Source organism: Zingiber officinale, chromosome 1B, assembly GCF_018446385.1.
Source record: "Zingiber officinale cultivar Zhangliang chromosome 1B, Zo_v1.1, whole genome shotgun sequence".
Classification (NCBI taxonomy): domain Eukaryota; kingdom Viridiplantae; phylum Streptophyta; class Magnoliopsida; order Zingiberales; family Zingiberaceae; genus Zingiber; species Zingiber officinale.
This window is the reverse complement of record NC_055986.1, coordinates 67,461,185-67,485,667: the sequence shown is the minus strand read 5'-3', so window position 1 is coordinate 67,485,667 and position 24,483 is coordinate 67,461,185. Positions and strand designations below refer to the sequence as shown.

General features: G+C 39.9%; 2 protein-coding genes across 2 annotated transcripts; one reads left to right on the top strand and one right to left on the bottom strand.

Annotated features, from left to right (window-relative positions):
- Positions 1 to 375: 375 nt before the first annotated feature.
- LOC122038713 (13S globulin basic chain-like) lies at positions 376 to 3,288 on the bottom strand. The gene is made up of 5 exons (XM_042598606.1): positions 3,285 to 3,288; positions 2,485 to 3,208; positions 2,325 to 2,396; positions 1,965 to 1,983; positions 376 to 507 (listed from the first exon to the last, which is right to left on the bottom strand). Exons 1-5 carry the CDS (start codon positions 3,286 to 3,288, stop codon positions 448 to 450), a joined length of 879 nt encoding a protein of 292 aa, XP_042454540.1. The 3' UTR covers positions 376 to 447.
- Positions 3,289 to 20,295: 17,007 nt separating this feature from the next.
- LOC121967711 (ankyrin repeat domain-containing protein 13C-like) lies at positions 20,296 to 23,840 on the top strand. Its single transcript, XM_042518113.1, has 2 exons — positions 20,296 to 21,755; positions 23,183 to 23,840. Exons 1-2 carry the CDS (start codon positions 20,343 to 20,345, stop codon positions 23,528 to 23,530), a joined length of 1,761 nt encoding a protein of 586 aa, XP_042374047.1. The 5' UTR covers positions 20,296 to 20,342; the 3' UTR covers positions 23,531 to 23,840.
- The last annotated feature ends 643 nt before the right edge of the window (positions 23,841 to 24,483 follow it).

The window sequence follows — 24,483 nt, the reverse complement described above, 5'->3', positions numbered from 1 at the left end:
TTGGGGACGAAAATTTTATTCGTCGCCAAATTCGTCCCCAAATTCGTTCCCAAATTTGCAACAATCCATAATTCGTTCCAAAAGTTGGCATCAACCATTTTGGGACAAAAAAATTTTCGTCCCAAATTTTGTCGCAAAAATTTTTGCAACGAATTTTTTTTTAAAATTCGTCCCCAATTTTGTCCCGAAATCCTTTATTTTTTGTAGTGGCTGGACGCTATCTGAAATTACGAGACACTGAGAGCACAACGATTTTTAAAAGCTAATGCTTTAACCACGATGAAGATGAATAAAAAGACAGTAACAGAAGGTCGTTATTGCACTAAAATAGACCAAACATTAGATCTCATGGTAGATTAAGACACCAAATGGTGTCTATCATAATTCTTAACACAAATTGTACTGAGCTTTATTTGGACGCAAGAAACTAACTAACTAACTACTAGCTTAATTGGGAGGGAAGAAGATTTCATCGGAAGTCCTTTTAGATCTAAACAACTTCTCTAGCTTAGGGTGTTGGGACTTTCGAGCCGCAAAAATTACTTTTTTCTTCGCGAAAACCTCGAAGTCTTGCCACGGATCCGTGCAAAGATATATAAAATAAATCATGTACATGTTTCTAACCTAGGTCTACCTTAGATTTATATGAACAAGAAGCGTTACCTTTGTTGCGAAGCCCTTCGCTTATCTCGCTCATCCAAAAGGTTGTCGGATATCAAGAGTGTCAAGCATACACTCCTCTATACGTATCCACATGGACAAGAAAATAGAGAAAACACCTTAGAGTGTGCTAGAACCCCAAAGGAGTCACGACAATAGAGGAGAGGGAGATCAAGAAAGAAGAGAGGAGGAAGAAAAAAGAGTGAATAAAATACTTAATTTGGCCGGCCGGCCACACATTGAGTGCTATATACCTCCATGTAATACCAAGGGTCATGACTCTTGGTCTTCCTCACGAGGTGGCACACAATGAGGTGACTCTTGATTATGTGGAACACTATCATTAGCCGGCCCATGCCAAGTCACAAATGAGGTGACATTTGGTCAAGTCAAACTTGACTCTTCATCTTCCCTTTCAAGTCAAGTCAAACTTGACCCATTTATCTCCCATGGTTGATCAAATCTAACCATTGATTCAAGTCAATTTGATTTAATGAATCTCTATTCATTAAATTAAATTGATTCAATCAGTCATAATCTAAATTACACTCATTCAATACATGAATCAAATTGAGTCTAACTCAATTAGTCTAATTTGGATTACTCTTAATCCAATTTGGTTCATCACATGAACCTAATTCTCTTGGTCCATTATATGAACCTAATCTCCATCTAATTGCCCTTTGTGTGTGACCCTATAGGTTCATGTAACATTGGCAATGCTCCTAAACTCATTTAGAAGTATAAGTAATGAGCGGTATCTAGCAACACATCATTACTACCCAAGTTACAAGAATGTTGAGATCCAACATCACCTTTGTGACTCTCACAATATATGACAATGTTCTTCTATCCTTGACATCTAGATTGATCAAATGAGACATAGACCGTGTCATCCTCTAATCAATCTATATCTTGAACTCCAAGTAGACTCACTCTAAACAAATGAGCTCAATATCTCATATTGACTCATTTGGGCATGACCATGCACTTAGTGGTCTCACTCTATCAAGAATCATGATGTCACTCCCGTCATATAGGAGGGATAGATCCCATCTACATCACTCACATCCCTCCGCATAATTTGTTACATACCCAGTAATCGCCTTTATAGTCCATCCAGTTACGGGTGACATTTGATGAAGTCAAAGTATGCAACTCCTTATGTAGGGAACCATGGTGACTTCAGGTTCAAGGACTGATAGTCATACTAATAGTCACGTGAGAAAGTATATGACACTCATATAACGATCCATGATACTTTCTCATGGTGGGTCATTCAGTATACATTCTCCAATGCATACCCATGTGTCAACTTGATATCTCTATATCCATGACTTGTGAGATCAAGTCATCGAGTTGACCTACATGCTAGTCTCATCGCATTAACATTATCCCTGAATGTTAATACTTGACTAGCAATGATTAAGAGTAGTGTTCTCTATATTATATCATCTCTCTATCAATTCAACCAATCGATTGATATAGATGAGAACCTTCTACTCGAGGACGCTATTATACTTAGTTATTTGGCACCAATACAAGTATAATAACCATAAAGAAATACCTTTATAAATATATAGGAATATGATACATCAAGTTCATACAATAATCATCGTATGATTGACTCTAGGGCTCTAACTAACACAGGGGTGGTGTCGAACGCAGCTTGCAACACCTCCGAGGACATCACCTTCCACACAGAAGTCTTTCCGGCTAAATGAGTGATCACAGGGATGCAAAGTTGCATAAAAACAGGTGGATGTTAGATGATATCGAATTTGTTTCTTTTAAGAAGATGGGGGTGTTGAGAGAGAAATATACTTAGGCATGGATATGATAGAGAACCACTCCATTCCATCAGCATCAGCAATCTTTGATACAACAAAGAACCTTGGCATGATGAATAGATAACTAGCCTTCACATGTGTCTTGAGAACACACTTGCCGTCGACCCCGACCACCTGAACATGACCGCTGCCTCTAACGATATAATTCACCTGGTAAGCTGAATCACAAGAGAATCTAGGAGAAGACATGGCATGGCCATTGATCCTCACGAGATCAGCACCAAGGCCAACCTGTCCGACTAGTGGAAGATTCTTAGTGTTCAGGACTACAACACATCTACCGTTCTTGATGTCCACGTCTAGAGGCGCTTCCTCGCAGTTGAGGACTATGCCCTCTCTATACTTCGGTGAAGGTTCAGGCATTGCTTGGCAATCCTTAACCTTGACAATACCATAATTGGTTTGGCTACTGACAAGGTTCATTGCCTCATCTTCTGTTAGGTCCCAAGCACGACTAACAAATTCAGTACTGAAGCCTGTGAAGATGCCATTGGTGCCAGTGATGGAGGTATTGGTGAATTGCCCAGCCTTGTGGCCCTTCGAAGTGTCCCCGAGGAAGAGTACCACAAGTTCAGTGTCATTGGGATTGAACCACCAGGTCACAACTCCAAAAGGAAGGGCAATAGCATCGCCCTTCTTTATCGCAATTACCTTCTCTTTTGTAGCCTCTGGAAGCACAATGCCAAAAGTTCCAATACCTGTTAATCAAAAACATATTAGGACAAATAACTTCTAGTATCATTCAAGTATTTCCTTGCATCGAAAACATATTACGCATGATTGACTACGATGTGCTGGGTTAGTTCAGTTATATGATGACAGTTGCTAGCTTTCACTGCAAATTTCAATGGTATCCATTATTGTTGTTTCTTCCAAATGCTTTCTAGATGCATAGCTACATTTGATTCTTCCTAGCAGTTAAATTGTTAGCTATGATACTGAACTGAAATTGTTCTTTTATTTTTTCATGCCATAGTGATCGGTGGCATTTTTTTCTGTAGTTAGGGAAAGGCAATTGTGTCGTGATGCTTTCTGAGGTGTTGTATCACCTTCACTACGCTACTATTAAACTGCTACTAATGTTACAATATATTGCATTAGTGAACTGAGGTTCACTATGTGCTATTAATTTTTCAAAAACAAAACAACAGTTGAAGTGATAGAGAGGGATGAAATAGAAAAGATGTTCAAAAGGGTATAGCAACAATCAAACTAAAGATGTTCAAAGACGTTATTTTTACAGCCCACTTGAGTGAAATACAAGCACCATTCATCTCATCAAACAAGAACTATAACCTTATTCAAGACTGACAACTATCACAGAAATCAAGACCTTAACATCATACACATATGTTATTCCCAATTCCCAGAATCGGATTTAAGACGACGATAAGGAAAATCTCATTAACAGATATGAGAGAATACTGCTACCTTAGATCTTGTCGATATCTCCATTCTCGAACTCGATGTAGTCATCGGTGTTAGTTAGAGCCCTAGAACCAATCATTTGATGATTGTATTATGAACTTGTTGTATCATATTCTTATATAAATAAAGGCATGTGTTTTGATTATTATACTTACTTGTATTGGTGCTAAATAAACTAAGTATAATAGCGTCCTTGAGTAGAAAGTTCTCACCTATATCAATCGGTTAGTTGAACCGATAGTGAGATGATATAGGGAACACTACTCTTAACCATTCCTAGTCGAGTATTAACATTCAGGGACAATGTTAATGCAATAAGACTAGCATGTAGATTAGCTCGATGACTTGATCTCACAAGTCATGGATATAGAGATATCAAGTTGACACATGGGTATGCATTGGAGAATGCATACTGAATGACCCGCCATGAGAAAGTATTATGGATCGCTATATGAGTGTCATATACTTTTTCATGTGGCTATTAGTATGGCTACTAGTCCTTAGACCTGAAGTCACTATGGTTCCCTACATAAAGAGTTATGTACTTTGGTTTCGTCAAATGTCACCCGTAACTGGGTGGACTATAAAGGCGATTACTGGGTATATAACAAATTATGCAGAGGGATGTGAGTGATGTAGATGAGATCTATCCCTCCTATATGACCGGAGAGACATCGATATTCTTGATAGAGTGAGACCACGAAGTGCATGGCCATGCCCAAATGAGTCAATATGAGATATTGAGCTCATTTGATTTAGTGAGTCTACTTGAAGTTCAAGATTTAATTTGATCAGAGGATGACACAGTCTATGCCTCACATTGATCAATCTAGATGTCTAGGATAGAAAGACACTTGTCATATATTGTGAGGAGTCACAATTAGTAGTCACAATTAGTAGTCACAAGGTGATGTTGGATCTCAACATTCTTGTAACTTGGGTAGTAATGATGTGTTGCTAGATACCGCTCGTTACTTATGTCCCTAAATGGGTTTAGGGGCATTGCCAACGTTACAAGAACCTATAGGGTCACACACTAAGGACAATTAGATGGAGATTATGTTCATATGATGAACCAAGAGGATTAGATTCATTTGATGAATCAAATTGGATTAAGAGTAATCCTAATTGAGCTAATTGAGTTGGACTCAAGTTAATTCATATGTTCAATGAGTCTAATTTAGATTATGACTCATTGAATCAATTTAATTAAATGAATTAGATTCATTATATTAAATTGGCTTGAATTAAATGGTTGGATTAGATCAACCATGAGAGAGATTAAGTCAAGTTTGACTTGACTTGAGAGGAAGATGAAGAGTCAAGTTTGACTTGACTTTATGCCACCTCATTGGTGAGTTGGCAAGATGTGGACCAATGATGATGCTCCACATCATCATGGTTATTTAGGTGTGTGCAACATCATGGAGGTTACAAGCTTCCTTTCCATTTAATGTGGTCGACCACATTAATTGTAGAGGAGTTACAATTTTGGCCGACCACACATAGTGAAGGGAATTTATTTTTCTCATTCAAGGCTATTCACTTCTTCTTCCTCCTTGAGCTCTCTCTTCTTGCTCTCCTTCTCCTACCTTGGCCGAACACCCTAGGTGCTAGCACACCTTGTTTGGTCCTTCTCCATCTAGTGTGTTCGTGTGGATACGTGTAGAGGATTGTCTACGTTGACAATCTTGAGATCCGGCAAGCCGTTGGACGAGCGGGATACGAAAAGGGCACGCTTCGAAGGTATAAAAGGTTTTCCCTTTGTAGATCTACTGTAGATCGAAGTTTTGAAACTCGTACTTGTATTTTTCAAAATATTTTTCTTTGCACGGATCCGATGGCTGGGGCTTTCGGGGTTTCCGCGATGCGAAAACGCGATTTTCGCTGCCCAAAAAACCCAACAAAAGTATTGTTATTTACCACCTAAGTCTTTTAGATCTTTAAGTCAACTATGACCCTTAGACACATCTAGGAATATCTTCCTTATGGGTAACAAGGATATCTAAAAAGAGTGTCTGGTTAAAGGGGAGAGACTTTACTGAAGGACATTTTTTTTTAAAAATGCCTAAAAAAAAAATTATTCTTTACAAATATTTTTGAAAATTATCTTAAAAACTCTTGACCAAATACTTTTTGAAAATTACTTTTACAAAATTATTTTTTCAAGTATTATCTTTTCAAAATCATATTTTTCAAACTCATACTTTTTGAAAAATCATAGTTTAAAAAAAATACTTTGAAAACTCCTTTAATACTTTATGTTTCAGACTTTGAAAAACTCTTTGCAAATCTTTTTGAAAATTATTTTTATGACATTTTTATTCCTTAATAAATACTTTTTGAATGCATTTATATCTTGGTTTTGCAAAAAAAAAAATTTAAGCCTTGGAATATCTCAGTAAAATCCTTGAAAATATTTTTCAAATTAGCCTTGAAATATTTTATCTTTATTTTGAAAATGATTTTGAAAACTTCTTCAAAAGAATTTTTGACACTAAAAATCAATATTTTTCAAAATATAATTGATGCATGTTCAATTTCAAAACCTATTATACATCTTATTATTGTCTTTCAAAAGAGTGAGGGAATACCTTAAGGACCAACTTGAGAATGTTTCAGGTTTTCATCATTGTTGGTGCTAAACTTAGGGTCTTCTTAGAAATTATTGATATTTATGGAAGATTCTTTTTGATGAATGACAAAAGGGGGAGAAGAAGGGTTTAAGTTAGAAATCTAAATCTTTTGAATTGACCAAACTTAAACATATTTGTCAAACATCAAAAAAGGGAGAGATTGTTGGTGCAATCGACCTCCAAGGTTTTAATGTCAGACAAATATGTTTAAGTATGTTTAAGTATGGAACTTGATTTATGGAAATCCTAGTTGTAGGCTAGGCAAGTGAAGTCCTAGTTGTAGGCTAGGCAAGGGAAGTCCTGGTTGGAGGCTAGGCAAGGGAAATCTCGGTATATCGTGGAAGCCAGGTGGATAGGTCTGGAGGACCTGATCCATGTTGAGCCGAATACTGAGGCAAGGGAAATCTCGGTATATCGTGGAAGCCAGATGGATAGGTCTGGAGGACCTGATCCCTGGGGAGCCGAATACTGAGGCAAGGGAAATCTCGGTATATCGTGGAAGCCAGGTGGATAGGTTTGGAGGACCTGATCCCTGGGGAGCCAAATACTGAGTCTTGGTGAGTGAAGCCAAGTGGAGAAAATCCTAGGGGTGGTAACCTTAGGTAACGAGAAGTCTTGGAGGAGTGAACTCCAAGCAAGGTTGATCGTGCGCGATCGACCGAACCAGCGGATCTTGGTAAATCTAGGTTTAGGTTTACCATTGTTTTCTGTATTATTATTATTGCTGTTGGCTAATATAATATTACAGGAAAAGTCTTAGTGGATCAGACGATCAGACACTGAGCAGGCAAAAGTCCAAACAGGTTTGGAGGACCATGTTTGGCAGGTAAGTTGAGGTAAGCAACTGAAGGAGCGACAGTGAGGTCATGTTCCTGAAGGGAACAACCTAAGGTCGCTGATCCAACTGAAGAAACCGAGTAGGTTTCCAAGTTGAGATCAAGGCAGTTCTACTGTCTTATATTATTACTCATGCATTTTATATTACTGTGTTAATCTCTGTTTCGTAAGATTATTGTCTAACACTGTTTTGCAGGTTTGACACGATCGGTCGACCGATCCTCCCATTCGGTCGACCAAACCAGGTCAACTATCAGTTCAGACCAAAACAGAGTACAGTCCGATCTAAGCTTGATCGGTCGACCGAACCAAAGGATCGGTCGACCGAACCCTGTTGACTCAGCAAAGACAAACTCATCAGCGTTGATCAGAAGCAAAAGGAAATAGAGTTGATCGGTCGACCGAACAGAGGGATTGGTCGACCGAACCAATCAATATTAATGATACAGTAAATGCAGATCATGACAAATCTCGACGAACAGGGAAGGAGCCTGTTCGGTCGACCAAAAAGCATGATCGATCGACCGAACCCTTAAAGATCAGTAAATGCAAAAGATCGAGCCAGCGTCAGACTCTAGCCAGGAAGGAAGGGAGCGGGTTCGGTCAACCGAACAGAGGGATCGGTTGACCGAACGACATTGGCACTTATAAAAAGGAGGCTCGAAGTCTGAGGTTGTATATGACTGACTAATTCTGATCATCAAAAAGGTTGTTTTCTGCCTGCTGCTCGTGTTCCAAGCCTTTATCAAGCAAATCAAGCTACTTCGTTCAAAAGCACCGACCGCGCCTTAATCTTTATTTATTACTGTCGGTACATTTCTTATTGCACTTAATTTCATATAAGATAGTAAGGTTGTTACTATCTTATATTCTTGTAACTGTACGATCTGCTTCTTTCCGAAGGATTTCGGAAAGAAGAGTTATAGTGATTTGTCGATCGGTGCGGTCAAGGACCGTGGGCCTTCGAGTAGGAGTCGAGGTAGGCTCCGAACGAAGTAAACAGACTTGTCTATTCTTTTCCGCTGTGCACGACTCTATTTTTAAAAGATAAAGAAAAGTTTTAAAGTGCGATATTCACCCCCCCTCTATCGCTCGCATCCGATCTATCAAAATTAAATGTGACATGGTTATGTCCCCATCAACTACGATATTCTCAAGCAATAAGAAGATTGAAAGGTCAACCTAGGTCAAAGTATCTTCTCCAAGTGTTTCCTTAATCGTCGTGTGTTGTTGTCCTTCTCCCCTTTTCACCATCATCCAATAGACTAATTCTTTTTTAATTTGTACATTACAAAATCTAAAAAAACCTTGAGTTACATTCGAGAGTAGTCTAAATTTATAACAAGAGCATTGCTGTTCACAATAGTTTTTGGCCAAGACCCTGGAAGTATATTTTTATCAAATGAAATCAACTATAGCACACATTCATAACATGTATGAAGATGCTAATCCTTTAGTTTGTTCAACATAAACTATTTCGTTCCCAATAAAAATAATGACTCATAATCATGCAAATCATTGTAAACATCTCATGCAATTTCTATATCACATATAAAAATCTAACTGCTGTTGGTGCAACATCCCTCAGGTCAAGGTTGACCTGGTTGACCAAGCTGAGTCTTGGTTTGAGTTTAGATGTTTGACAATAAGAAATTGATTGAAGAAGAAGTCAAGTAGGTCAAGGTTGACCGGATACTTGACTGGGAAGTCCTAACTGGGATGTTAGGTAGAATGAAAGTCCTAGTGAGTGAAGCTAGGCAGATTGAAAACCTTAGTGAGTGAAACTAGGTGAAAGTCCTAGTGAGTGAAGCCAGGTGAAAGTCCTAGTGAGTGAAGCTAGGCAGATGGAAAACCCTAGTGAGTGAAGCTAGGTGAAAGTCCTGGTGAGTGAAGCCAGGCAAGGGAAAATCCAGATGGATCAAGGATGATCGGACATCTGGTGTTGGGAAGTCCAAGTAGGTCAAAGGATTGACTGGATACTTGGCACGAGGAAATATAGAAAAGTCCAAGTAGGTCAAGGGAGTGACCAGATACTTGGCATGACAAGAAAAGTTCAAGTGGGTCAAAGAATTGACCAGACACTTGGTGGGAAGTCCTGGCAGGTCAAGGGAGTGACCAGATGCTAGGCATGATGTACCAACAGGTCAAGGATGACCGGATGTTGGTTTGGGAGTCTTGGAACTTGGTTTTGGGCAAAAACCAAGTTCTGGATCGATCAGGGGATCGATCCAGGATCTGGATCGATCATTGGATCGATCCAGGCTTTTCCCAGCGAACAGAAAGCCTCTGGATCGATCCGTGGATCGATCCAGATGTCCCAATCGATCAGTGGATCGATTGGGACGCGGCTGCTTCGCGCGATAAGCGCTGAATCAATCCGTGGATCGATCCAGGCATTTTTCCTAGAGCACAGAGGCGCTCTGGATCGATCCATGGATCGATCCAAAGCCTCCCCGATCGATTGGGAACATTTGAATCGATCGGGTTCCGACCGTTGGCGTCGATTTAAGCTACAGGCGTGCGATGGCTGCAGGAATCGCTTCTCTGATTCACTCCAGATCTCTCACCAGCTCCTCCACAGCGCTCTTGAAGCTAAGATCGCCAGTTCTTGAAGGATCTTGGAGGTTTTCCAAGTCAAGAGGCGAATCAACAACAAGAAGAGAAGTTAGAGTTAGGGTTTTTACTGCACATCTTGTAAGCTTTTGCTTATCTTGTATTTCCCTTTCTTCTTCTTGTACTGAGAGTGTTGTAAGGCTTCTCCGCCTTTGGTAGTTACCATAAAGGAGTGTTATTCATAGTGGAGGGTGTGTGCGTGGTGTGGATCCTTGGATTAGTCACCTCCTTTGGAGGTGGATACCAAGTAAAATCCTAGTGTTAGCGTTGAGTGTTTTGTTTCTGTATTTTCCGCTACATATTCTTGAAGAAACAAACAACGCCAAGCAACGTCGAGCAACGAGCGAACGCGACAAGCTATTCACCCCCCCTCTAGCTACTTTTGGTCCTAACAAGTGGTATCAGAGCGAGGTTGCTCTTCACCGGAATCATCGCCGGAAGGGTCAAGCATAACAAGAAAAGCTAGAGGGTGAAGAAGTTGAAGCAAATTCATCAAAAGTTAAAGATTTCAAGAAGCTCAACTTCAAGATGCAATTCCAAGATGGACTTGGATTTGACACAAGGGTGGCTCCACCGTACACTTCCACGAGCTTCGATTCTTGGAAATCAAGAATCGAAAACTTTCTTATGATGGAGATAGAGCAATGGTTTGCTCTAATGGAAGGATTTGAAGCTCCAACAAACTCCAAGGGCAAGCTTCTCAAGAAAAGCAAATGGAGCTCGGAGCAAGTCCAAAGGTGCGATGCAAATGACAAAGTGACCAAGCTTTTGGTCAATTTATTGCCAAGCACCATCCTTTGCAAAATTGGAGAATTTGAAGATGCAAAGGAATTATGGAGCAAAATGGCGAAGCTTCATGAAGAGATCCTCCACTGTACAAGAGCAAGAAGTATCCAGAGGGTGACTCTTTGGAGCAAGACCAAGAGGAGGACTCCGAGGGTGAGAGATGCTCAACCTCCGAAGAAGAAATCCAAGAAGCTTCATCCTCAAAGGAATGCAACGAAGGGAACAAGGAGGGAGCATACTCCTTGTTTCATATTCAAGATGATGAAGCCTCCACCTCTAGGATTGAGGGGGAGCAATCCTTGGTGACGCCGGATCAAGAAGAAGGAGAAGTTTCTACATCCGGGTCAAGAGACGAAGAGGAGGAAGAAGATTCTACCTCCACAAGTCAAGAAAAATCAAATGGAGGAGAATCAAGGTCCGATCAAGAGGAAGCTTCTACCTCCGAATCCAAAGGAAAAGATGCCACCCCTACAAGCAAAGGTATAAATATTTCAATTAATAATAAAAATCATATTATATGCTTTGAGTGTAGGGAACATGGGCACTACAAGAGCAAGTGCCCTAAATTGGCCAAGAAGAAGGGCCAAGTGGCACAAAAAGGTAAGGTGAAGCCCAAGGAGACCATCCCCAACACAAAGAAGAGCAAGGAGGATATTATATGCTTCTCTTGCAATCAAAAGGGGCATTGCCGAAGTCAATGCCCCAAGGGGAAGAAGGTGGTCAAGGCTCAAGGAGGCACTAGTCAAGGGGGAGCCTCCAAGGTAAAGAAGAAGGTATCTTTTGTTGAGCCTACCCCTTTACATTATGGTAAAAAGCATGATAGTTCTAATTTTTATCATTTTAATGCGATTTACCATAAGAATAGGAAGCATGAGGGCTTTAAGGAAAAGCATGTGGCCCTACATGCCAAAACTACCCAACCTAAGGTTAGGAAGGTAGATGGACACTTGGGCAAGAACACTAAGGATAATAGATACAAGCCCAAAAACAAAAATGCTCATGGGTGTAATGAAAAATCAAAATCTAAGGATTTAATGATAGAAAATCAAGTCTTGAGATCAAGACTTGATAAAATGGAAAAGACCCTAAAAAGGATGGAAAATATCCTAAAAGGGCAAAATGAGCATAACCGAGGTTTAGGGGTACAAAAGCCATCCAATGGCCATAGAGGTTTGGGATACAAACCCAAAGCTAAAAAGGATGCTCCCTCTTACCATAGAGTTCCATACAGTTATGGAACAAACCCTAGGTCTAGTGGTCAAGTCAAAAATACTAGGGAAGTCATCCCTAAGAGTATTTTTGCAACAAATGTGACTAAGACCTCTAAGAAGTCAAAGAAGGTCACAAAGAAGGTCACAAGGGAAGAAATCCCTAGGGTTGACCTAGAAAATGTGACCAAGGCTTCTAAGAAGCTCAACAAGGTCACTAGGAAGGTATCTAGGGAAGTTATTCCTAGTGAGTACCTAGAGCATCCAAGGAGCACCAATAGGTTTTGGGTTCCTAGGAGCATCTTCTCTACCCCATAGATGGGTTAGAGAGTGTCAACTCCGATTAGAAGGGTAGTTAACCCAACTTTGAGGAAATTGACACTCAAGAAGCATTTTCAAGGTTTTTGTTAACCTTTGAAAATGAAATGGAATTATTGTTTATTCTTTGAAAGAGTAAAAATGTGCCAAAATTTGAGAAAACTTGATTTTATTGTAATTGGCACAAATTGGAAAAATATAAGAAATACTAAGTTGAGATTTTGGTATTTTCTTAGGATTACTCTTGAAGAAAAATGGAATATGCCAATATTTGAGGATATGCTTAATTTTAATTGGCAAAATAAATTCAAGAGATTAAAGAAATGTCAAGTTGGGTTTTGACATTTTCTTAAGGAAATTGGGCAATCTAGGGTTTATGTGTTAGGATTAACTAAGGTTTTAAGGATACTTAGATAGTTAATCTAGGTATAGTTTATTTATGCTAAATCTTGCCATGATTGTTTGCCCATCATATGCCATGACATCATGTTTATTTTTGCATTCATGTTTTATTATGAAAAATCCAAAAATACCATGTCATGACATTCATACATCATATAGTTATAGAATATTTTCTTTTGAAAATTATTTCCTTTTGATGTATGCCATAACCTTATCATGCATTAAGTTTAATTCCTTGTAATTAAGGACAAAAGGCATTTAACAACACTTATTAACAAGTGACATCCTAGGTGGATGTCTAATATCTTTAAAATGCCTAGATAGATATGCATGATCCCTAGATAAGGGCAAAACCAAAATCTACATCTCACAAAGACTATAAGGTGACTTGTATGTGTTTTAGTGCACATTAGATACAAGTGAGATGTTAGGATGATGAACAAAGCTCAAGATGTTGATTTAGTACATTCTTTTGAGTTTTTAGGTTCATCAAAACACATAGTTATGTGTTTTCCCATCATTGGGAAAGCTAATGTACAAGTCATGTGCATTAAGCCCAAGGAACATGATGGGATATTGGTTTTTAAAAGGTTTTAAAATGATTTTGGAAAACCTTGGTGAAGGCTATCTTTTGATAGTATTCACCATTGAATAGTTAGACACAAACTTGAAGAAAACACTAAAGTTTTTGCAAGATTTCAAGTTTGTGTCAATCTTTGAAAATATGAAGTATTTTCATAGAAAACTATTTTTCTTTGATAGTATATGGTCTAAATAATGTCTACACGAAATTTCATGATTTTTGGATTTTTTTAGAATTTTCTAAGGGTTTCTGAAGTTGACTGAAATGGAATTTCAGCAACTATCAGAGCTCCGATCGATCCATGGATCGATTGGAGTGCCTGAATCGATCCATGGATCGATTCAAAAGGCAAGTCACCCGCGAGCAGAAGCTCGCTGGATCGATCAGCCGATCGATCCAGGTAGTCTGAATCGATCAGTGGATCGATTCAGAAAGGTTCAATCGATTGGAACCCAACTCCAATCGATCCAAGTTGCTGATTTTGGCTGGGAAGGCCTGATTTCAGCACCTTTGAACCTCTTTGAGTCTAGGTAACCATTCCAAACCCCCCAAAATACATTTGTATACATACAAAGGGTGTTTTCATGTGAAAACAAGGATGGATTGGTTAAGGAAGACTTCATTGAAGTTTTAGGTTGAGGTTTGTTTAAAATTTTGAGTATTTAAACCTCAAAACTTCTAAATTTGGGTTTCCTAAAGGTTTAGGGATTCCAAGTCATTGTTGGTGCAATGACAGAAGTTACCACCATGTCTTTACGGGGAGGGACTCTTTAAAGACATGAAAAATTATTTTTCATGAACCTTGGAAGGTGGTTAACCTTCTTTAAAGAAAATGCTCATGTATGAGCTTTTGAACTTGAAATGGGGAGTGGATATCCTCATTATTTCAAGTGGGAACTCAAGTGGTTAGAAAATGCTCAAGGTTGGGTATTTGTCTACATTGAGGGAGAAGTTAAGGATAAATGAAGGGTATGAGACCTTCATTATCGTGTTGATCACGGCGAGTGATGTTGTGAACAACGATGAGCAACTCTTCAGGGGGAGAGTCGTCAACAAATGGATTTGTTGATGTGTACCCAAAATTGGGGCATGGGTTGATGTGTGCCCAAAGATGGGTTGATGTGTGCCAATAGGGGGAGAATGAAAGGACCTGTGCATGGGTGTAAGTTAGGCTTTCATTACCTAGAGGGAGTGTGCCCTCTCAGGGGGAGAATGAAGAGCTTAATTTATGTGTTCATTATTTAGTGGCATGAAGATTAAGGCTATAGGATTAGCCTAACTTACATGTGGTATTGTAAGTGTTATTGTGGTATTGTCAAACATCAAAAAGGGGGAGATTGTTGGTGCAACATCCCTCAGGTCAAGGTTGACCTGGTTGACCAAGCTGAGTCTTGGTTTGAGTTTAGATGTTTGACAATAAGAAATTGATTGAAGAAGAAGTCAAGTAGGTCAAGGTTGACCGGATACTTGACTGGGAAGTCCTAACTGGGATGTTAGGTAGAATGAAAGTCCTAGTGAGTGAAGCTAGGCAGATTGAAAACCCTAGTGAGTGAAGCTAGGTGAAAGTCCTGGTGAGTGAAGCCAGGTGAAAGCCCTAGTGAGTGAAGCTAGGCAGATGGAAAACCCTAGTGAGTGAAGCTAGGTGAAAGTCCTGGTGAGTGAAGCCAGGCAAGGGAAAATCCAGATGGATCAAGGATGATCGGACATCTGGTGTTGGGAAGTCCAAGTAGGTCAAAGGATTGACTGGATACTTGGCACGAGGAAATATAGAAAAGTCCAAGTAGGTCAAGGGAGTGACCAGATACTTGGCATGACGAGAAAAGTTCAAGTGGGTCAAAGAATTGACCAGACACTTGGTGGGAAGTCCTGGCAGGTCAAGGGAGTGACCAGATGCTAGGCATGATGTACCAACAGGTCAAGGATGACCGGATGTTGGTTTGGGAGTCTTGGAACTTGGTTTTGGGCAAAAACCAAGTTCTGGATCGATCAGGGGATCGATCCAGGATCTGGATCGATCAGTGGATCGATCCAGGCTTTTCCCAGCGAACAGAAAGCCTCTGGATCGATCCGTGGATCGATCCAGATGTCCCAATCGATCAGTGGATCGATTGGGACGCGGCTGCTTCGCGCGATAAGCGCTGGATCAATCCGTGGATCGATCCAGGCGTTTTTCCTAGAGCACAGAGGCGCTCTGGATTGATCCGTGGATCGATCCAAAGCCTCCCCGATCGATTGGGAACATTTGAATCGATCGGGTTCCGACCGTTGGCGTCGATTTAAGCTGCAGGCGTGCGATGGCTGCAGGAATCGCTTCTCTGATTCACTCCAGATCTCTCACCAGCTCCTCCACAGCGCTCTTGAAGCTAAGATCGCCAGTTCTTGAAGGATCTTGGAGGTTTTCCAAGTCAAGAGGCGGATCAACAACAAGAAGAGAAGTTAGGGTTAGGGTTTTTACTGCACATCTTGTAAGCTTTTGCTTATCTTGTATTTCCCTTTCTTCTTCTTGTACTGAGAGTGTTGTAAGGCTTCTCCGCCTTTGGTAGTTACCATAAAGGAGTGTTATTCATAGTGGAGGGTGTGTGCGTGGTGTGGATCCTTGGATTAGTCACCTCCTTTAGAGGTGGATACCAAGTAAAATCCTAGTGTTAGCGTTGAGTGTTTTGTTTCTGTATTTTCCACTGTATATTCTTGAAGAAACAAACAACGCCAAGCAACGTCGAGCAACGAGCGAACGCGACGAGCTATTCACCCCCCCCCCTCTAGCTACTTTTGGTCCTAACAACTGCAACTTAGTATATGCCTTCGCAAGTGGCTTTAATACCACTGTTAGGATCTAGAGCACTAAACATACAGAAAGCACAATAGAAAAACTAACTAGATCCTTTCCAGAATATCCATGTGAAAGAGAAACCCATATACTAAGTTTGTTAAAAGGGAGTTATACCTTTGTTGCGTAAACACAAACTCACGATTTAAAGAAGAACCAACTTTATGGTGCTAGTCACTTAGAAGGTACCATAGGAAGGATTCGTCCAAGAGGAGGAAGAGGAGGAAGAAAGAGAAGATCAAGAGTCTTAGCTAATGAACATGAATTACAAACCTTTTGTACTCATCCAAGGAATACCAAAGATTCTTTGGCTTTCGGTCTTCCTTTTTATTAATGCATGATTAATCAAAAAAATAATCATTATCTTTTGATCTTCCTTCTTCAACGAATGGATTCAATTGAGTCTAACTCAATGAGTCTAACTTGGATTAGATTCAATCTAATCTAATGAGTTTAACTCAATGAGTAACCTAAAAAGCCTAATCATCTCATAATCGGCTCTTAGGGCTAATACTAACAGGATATAACAATGCAAGTTGGATATCTAATATAGACTCTAAGTCTACAAATAGATATGTATTCACTCTAGGGGTACAACCATTTCTTGCAAATCTTCTAAATAAACTGTCTAGATCTATAATAGAATATGAGTTTGTAGCTCTTGACAAGTATAGTAAAGAGGCTGAATGACAACAACAATTCTTAGAAGATATTGTTAGATGGCCGAAACTAGTACCGACAATTTGCATATTGTGATAGTCAATCAGCAATTTGCCGAGCATAGAACCATCTGTATAATGGTAAATCTAGACATATATAAGTCATAGACATAATACCATTAGATAACTACTCTCAACTGGAGTTATCATTATTAACTATGTGAAGTCAAAGGATAACCTAGTAGATCCATTAATCAAATGATTAAACAGAGAGTTAGTTGCAAGTTTATCACGATGGATGGACTTAATACTGATGAGAAATGTTAATACAAAGGAAACCCAACCTATAGAGACTAATGATCCCAAGAACTAGGTTTAAAGGGACAACCTAATTGCACCGACAAAGTTACTCATTGTGGAGGAATGTCCCAATAGATTATTGAAGGATGGAGGTTAAGCAAATGAATTTTAGTGATCTAGAGATCACCTATGTGAGAAAGAAGTAGGGTCGCTTCAAAGATAATTGGAGGCACAATTCTGAGAACTTCTCATAAAACTAGGAGTGTTCATGGCCAACAACGAACACACTCTTGAGAACTGAGTTGTATCAGGGAGAGTCCTGGGTGAGATATATCAATACTTACACAGACGATAGAACAGTTCAATGACATCATATCTACTGTCAGTCAGTAAGCAAATAGATCTTCACAAAGGAATGTTTAAAGGATAAAACCTACCTATCTTATATTGGACTCAAGTGTTGAATGATATCGCATACCCTGTTTCCATGCATATGAAGGATTGTTAGAAATGTGAATGGAAAAATGGTGGAAAGGAAGAAGGAGACTCCTTTGTGTATGGGTTTAGTCCCACAGTAGAAGTTTCAAGACACTATGGTTGGTTTCTATTGTTGCACATGTATTGATTATGTGAATAAATGTATGGAAAGAGACTTTCTCTCACGTGTGGGTGCACAGGGGGTACAAATCGAGGACCTGTATTGCACTAAACCAAATTCACTTATGTGCGAGCATGACCTGTGTGTGGTGAATGCCAAATCGGCCAGGGTAAAATTTATCAAAGTGAATGAACCGATATTTTGCCACCTGAATATCTTTTTGGTACCTACTCAAGAGTATAACAGAAGCATTAATCTGAAGTTAATGGCGATTCCGTAACCTCTCGACAATAATATTCGATCAATAATGGCAGATGACTGTCATTAAATCCAACGTTAATCGGCAGACCTCGGCCATTCATTGAAGCTATGGATGAACGCTCCTATACAAGTAGGTTGTGAGTAAGAGAAGAAAATAGAAGCGAAAGCAATAGCAAAGGAATTCCTCCACTTTCGTTCCCCGATTCTTTTCTCTTAGTCATGCATCTGCTTGGATGAACTACTCATGATAGCACTTTGGTGCATTCTCAATTTACTGTGATCCACTAGTGCTTGATGGCAATTAAGGTCTACCGCTATATTCTGGGAAATAGATGATCCGAGAGAACCTTGAAGCACAGTCGGAGGTGGTGCGAATCTGTTTCAAGGAAACTGTATTAAACGCAAGCCTCAGCATCTAACACAGGCCTCAGCATCTCCCTCGGCGAATTCCTTTCCCGACTCGGTGACTCCAACTCCCACTCGGCTTCCAACTCCTGACTCAGCAACTCTGCCTCCTGACTTGATGACTTTGACTCCTGACTCTCCTTCCCGACTCGATGACTCCGACTCCTAACTCTACTTCCCGACTCAGCGACTCTATTTCTCGACTCTCGACTCAGTGACTTTGCTTGTGGACTCGGCAATAGGAAGTAGTTATCTTCCAGAGAACCTAGTAGCTCGGCCTAACTTTCAAGGCCGATAGCCTGAGATTATTAGCTTAGGTCATCTTGATAGATAAATTAGAATTGAATTTGTGTAATTTCAATTAAGCCAACCTATCCTTATACCTCCAACAATAGATTATCCAACACAAATTTATAAGAGATTTCTCCACTTCCGAAAGGTGTCTGACAAGGAGGAAATATTGTTGTGCTAACGTTAGGATGATAGACCGTGAAATCAGAATCGGAGATTCTAGACCATGTAAAAATTGTTTTACTACGCTTGTCTTGTTTTATGTTGTTTGTTTATATTTTTTTATGTGCTTTAACTCTTTGTAGACAAGCACACAAGAACGATTGATTGACATGAAGTATAGCTATTGAACATCCCAACAAATTATTCCTACGGTGAAATTCAAAAGCTTCGACAAGGATTAGTTGATTGATGCCAACAAGTAGTGACGAGTAAAGTAGTATTGTGTGACAAAGATCAATTGAATCGATACATAAATCAATTGATTGAGCCAGAACATAACATATATTTTGAAGGCTGATTGAAGACTCGGTTGAAGGTTGTACGTAGAGGCTTGGAGTCTTTGAATTGGTTAACTAAAAGTGTTAATACATTGTTAAAATCATTTATCTCCACTTCTATTTGTACTAATTATTTCTCTTATAAAGAAGACTATGATGAGATTTTTTTCACATTTTCAAAAAGTTAAAATTTTATGGATTTCAGACCTATTAAGGTTATAAAATATTAGGTTTGAGTTGCCCCTCTCACTATTCTCTTGTTATTTACATTTCAGCGTTTTTATAGTTTATTTTTTTGTCTTTGTTTTTGTTGTAGCAAATTAATCATTGAAGAAGTTCTAAGAGAGGATAAGAATATTTTTTTTTAATTTAAATATCCAATTTGTACTTGTTGAATAGATTAATATGATCAACCAAAATAAATTAGAAAGTACAAATGAATTCTGACAATATACCAACAGCATAAGTGATTCAAATATCAGGAACATTTGAAAGTGTCGAGTATGAAAATCGAATTCTCATTATACTGATATATCATTCTATAGTTTACCAGTGCACCATTACTTCACAAAAATAAAAACAAATTGATCCAAGGAAAACAGGGCTCGCACAACTTTTAAAGCATTAAAAAATTTCCTTTCTCTTTTTCTGACCATTTGGACGGGCCCTTGAGTTTTGTCGAGGAGAGTGACTGTCTAGATTAGCGGTCTGATAACCCAACGAGCTAGTCCTTGACTCGAGTTTGGCCCATAAGTTCCGCTATTTCTTTTGTGGATTTATTTCGAAGAAAAAATAATAAAATTGAAATCTAAGCAATCGATATTGCTAAAAGAAAAGGAAACAAAAGCAAAATAAAAAAGAAAGTCAAAAAAAAGAAAAAAAAAAAAAACAGAGACAGTTATCAGCTGGGTTTCTCCAGAACCCAATAAAGTCACCTCGACTGGGAGGAATAGTCCCAGGCGAGTGAGTAAAGCAACGGGTAATAACAGAAGAAATAGGAAATGATTAAAAAAAAGAAATGAGTGAGATTATAAGTGAGTAAAGAATTGGGTAACAAAAGGAGGAAAAAGGGCATGATTAAGAAAAAGAAAGCAGTGAGATTATAGGAACCCATTTTATACTCTCCCCCTCTTCTTACCTACCCTCAGTTGCTTTTCCTACAGTGAAACTCTCTTCGGTCATGGAGGAAGGGAGATTGGTAGTGGAAGAGTTCGCGCATAGTCCGGTGCACTACGCAGTGGCGATGGGCGACTCGGTCTCTCTAGGTCGCCTCCTCGCGTCACTCCCCTCCCTGGCGCACCCTTCCGAGATACGCACGGAGGCCGACTCCGCACGCGAGGAGCACCTCGCCGCGGAGATCGCCGCCGTTCTCGATCGCCGTGATGTGCCTCGCCGCGATACGGCCCTCCACCTGGCGGTCCGTCTAGACCGCACTTCTGCGGTCGCTGCGCTCGCGAACGCCGGCGCGGATCCGTCACTCCAGAACGCAGCCGGGTGGACGGCCCTTCAAGAGGCGCTCTGCCTCCGGAGACGCCGCCTTGCACTGATGCTTCTCCGTCATCACAGGAGATCTGCGTGGGCCAAGTTCCGCCGCCGCCTTCCGCCACTACTCGTAGCCCTCCGCCGTGTTTCGGACTTCTACTTAGAACTGGAGTTCCACTTCGAGAGTCCGCTTCTCCCTTTTCTTCCTCGTGTTGCCCCCTCCGACACTTACCGCATCTGGAAGCGGGCAACCGACCTCCGTGCCGACACCTCTCTCGCCGGTTTCGACGGCCTCCGTATCCGTCGATCTGACCAGTCCTTCCTGTTCCTCGGCACCGGCACGGGCTCCACCGTTCCCCCGGGATCCCTCCTCGTTCTGCACCGAGGTCGGAGGGAGGTGCGCGATGCGTTTGATGGCGCCGAAGCGGCTGCTCCGGCTGCTGACGAAGCCGACATTGTTGCTGATGCTAGCGCCTATCGTCCAGGCCTCGACATCACGGCTGCGCAGTTGGTCAGCAGGACCAACTGGCGAAGGCGAGAGAAGATAGAGATGGTCGGTGAGTGGAAAGCCAGGGTTTACGAGATCCACAATGTCGTCTTCAGCTTCAAGACAATGAAGGCTTGTGCAGAAGAGGGCGAGAATGACGGTGATGACGGACAAAATCTCGTTGTGCCCCTCGACCTCCATGAGGATGACGATGAGGGCTTCTTGGTGGCGGAGATCCCAGAGATGCCTCCGCGGCACAGCTGCTATGAGCCGAGGGTTCGGGAGAGGGAAGAACTCGGACAGACGGCTAGGAGGAGGAGTGTGGACGTGCGGCTGCGGGAAGAGGTCAAGGAGTGGGCAAGACCAGCGAGGAGGAGCGTGGACGTGCGGCTGCGGGAAGAGGACAAGGAGTGGGCGAGACCAGCGAGGGCGAAGGCTGGGAGGAAGAAGGAGAAGGAAATGGTGAAAAGCTTGCTGCCGGTTGTGTGGCTGACTGAAGACTTCCCACTGAAGCTGGAGGAACTGATGCCTTTGCTGGATATACTTGCTAACAAAGTGAAGGCAGTGCGCCGCCTCCGGGAGTTGCTGACCACTAAATTTCCCCCCGGAACTTTTCCGGTTAAGGTAAACATAGATATATGCTGCTGCCAACTTGGATAATCTATTTACTGCTTGCCGTTTATTGAGTTAAAATTTTTAAGCCAGACCTACAATCCAATTGTATATTTATTGCTTACATTTGATTGAGTTTAAATTTTTAGGCAGTCCTACAATCCAATTGTGTGGCTATTTACTTTTACTTACGCTTCCTACTGGGAGCTTGGTCCACACCATTAAATTTAATATATTCATATTTAATTTTTTTTTTTAGTGATTGTCATTTACTATAACACTAATATTTTGTTTGATATAGGAAGCTTTCAATAATATGAGATTCTTATTGAGTTTTAGATAGAAAGATTCTTTCGTTATTATCATCTGTCCATAATTATCATTCATTTTGTAGAAGTTCAAGTTGAAAATTTACATTGTTGTTTTGATATATTTACAATATGAATCATTTTATTATGCTTCATGATATTGAAATGTTCGATTTGAAAAAATCATATTAATACTATATATTGAAAGACAATAGAAATAGGAAAATATAAATATCAAATATAGTTCTAAAATATTCTTATTAAAGTGTAGGATCTTATGATCCTAAGTCCAAAGCTTAAATATCTCTCTCTCAATTCATAGAAAGGATCTCAATCTTTAGTTGTGATATCAACTCTAATCAAGTTAAGGCATTGCGTGTGTGCAGAATGATGAATCATTTTGATGTTCTGCTGCATATGGCAGAGTAAATCATGGTGTCACAATGTAGCGCTTGGAAGAATAGGGTAAAAGATTGTAGACAGTGTGCCACATTCAATCAACCTATAGCCTCCTTAATCTCCCATTTAAATCCCTTCTCAATGTTAGTTGTCACTGAAGAATTGCTGATTTGAATTGGTTTTGACTTTTGTTTTAAGATATTCTTCTCTGAAAATTATCATGTTAATGCTAGCCAAATCTTTATTTTAGTTTGATTTGTTTAAATTCTTTTTAAACACAATGAAGCAGGCCTTTACAGTGCTTCTTCATTAAGGCTTTTTTCACGACCATTGGATCTGAGCAGACTTAAAGGGAACTAATCTTGGCTGTTGATCGATCAATGTTCGAGATCTATTCCACTCAAATCCAATGGCTATGAAAAGGGCCTTCACGAAAAACACTCTGAAGGTTCACTGCTCATTAGTCTTATTCGTGCTATGAAAGAAACTACTGACTGCTTCTGATGTGAGAAACACCTATATTGAAAATGCTGTGGTGACCTAGTTTTGTGCTTAGATGAGAAAGTTTAACATTTTGTACTGTTTTTTTTTGGACAAGATCATAGTAATAGAATATATATTTTTATTTTCAACAATCCACTGGAAAGGTAAATTCTCATTTTGAAATTAGATATTCTTATTTTCAACACCGCAGCGGGGAGGTAAATTCTCATTTTGGTTTTGTTTCTGCAGGTTGCCATTCCAATCTTACCAACTGTGAGGGTGGTGGTTACATTCACCAAGTTTGCCTATCTAACACAATCTGAACAGTTTTTCACACCACTCTCAAGCCCAAGACTCTTGCCTGTTCCAGAAGATGAGGAGAATCACAAAATTGACACCCATAAGAGCTCTTGGCTAAGGTGGAACTCCTCTTCAACCAAAACATCTGTCAATCGATCAAAATCAGTGAACACTTCTCAAGTGATTGACCACATTGACCCATTCGACATCCCAACCAATTACAAATGGGTTAGTATCCACACGAAAAGCCAGAATAGTAGGACCATGAAGCCAAAGAAGGGAAAGCAGATGGCATAACTGACAGGATGATGCTTGTGGAGACTGGAGAGAGATGGTGCAACTTGCACAAGAAAATGTAATTTAGTTCAATCCCATCAGATCGTTCTCGCTAATACTAACTTAAGGATGTGTTACCCTCGGTTTTATCTTGATATGGCTATTGAATTGTTGGTTTGATGTTTTATGTCTCGGGATGTCTAGTGAGCTCTAGTGAGCTTGTTCTGTTGCTTGAGATTTTATAGAAAATCTGCAGTTTTTGTGCTCAAATGTATGAACCATGGATTTGGCTTCTCATAATATTCATGTAGGAGGCTGATTTGGGCGGGCACGATTCAGGTTTTTGTCAATCCAGATGTTGTCATGTTGGACTGGTATCAGTGAGCCGTTGTTGGTTTGCATGACTGTTGGATTGAATGGAGCTGTGTGTGTCATGTTCTGAAATGGCTCCGCATTGACCTAGTATGGATCAAGCTCGGTCCATGGATTCAATTATAAAATATTTATTAAATAATGAAAGAACCTGGGAAAAAAAGATAAAAGTATCGGATACGTAATATGGTGTCGGCTCAAGGCCATTATGGTATCTAGGACTCTATTTTTTATTTTGCCTTTAATTTTTTATATTTTAATATTATTTATATTTTATTTATTTATTTAAATATTTGGTTTTTATTTTAGTTTTTTTTAAAATATATCCATTTTTAATTTTAAATTATTTAAATTTTATTGGTTGTTGAATTTTTTAATTGTATATATTTTTTAATTAATCATCTCTTCGTTTTCCGTATTGATCTTTTAACAATGAGGAACTTGTAGTTGATGGTGATCTTTTACTTTTTCCCTCTCTTGTCGGTGTTTTCATACATTTTTTCTTTCCCGTCTTAGTGATCTCGTACTCACTCTCCTCCCTCGTCAATTACCATATCATTTTTTTTTTAATTCAAAGTATGTTTCAACCGTTTAAGATAAAT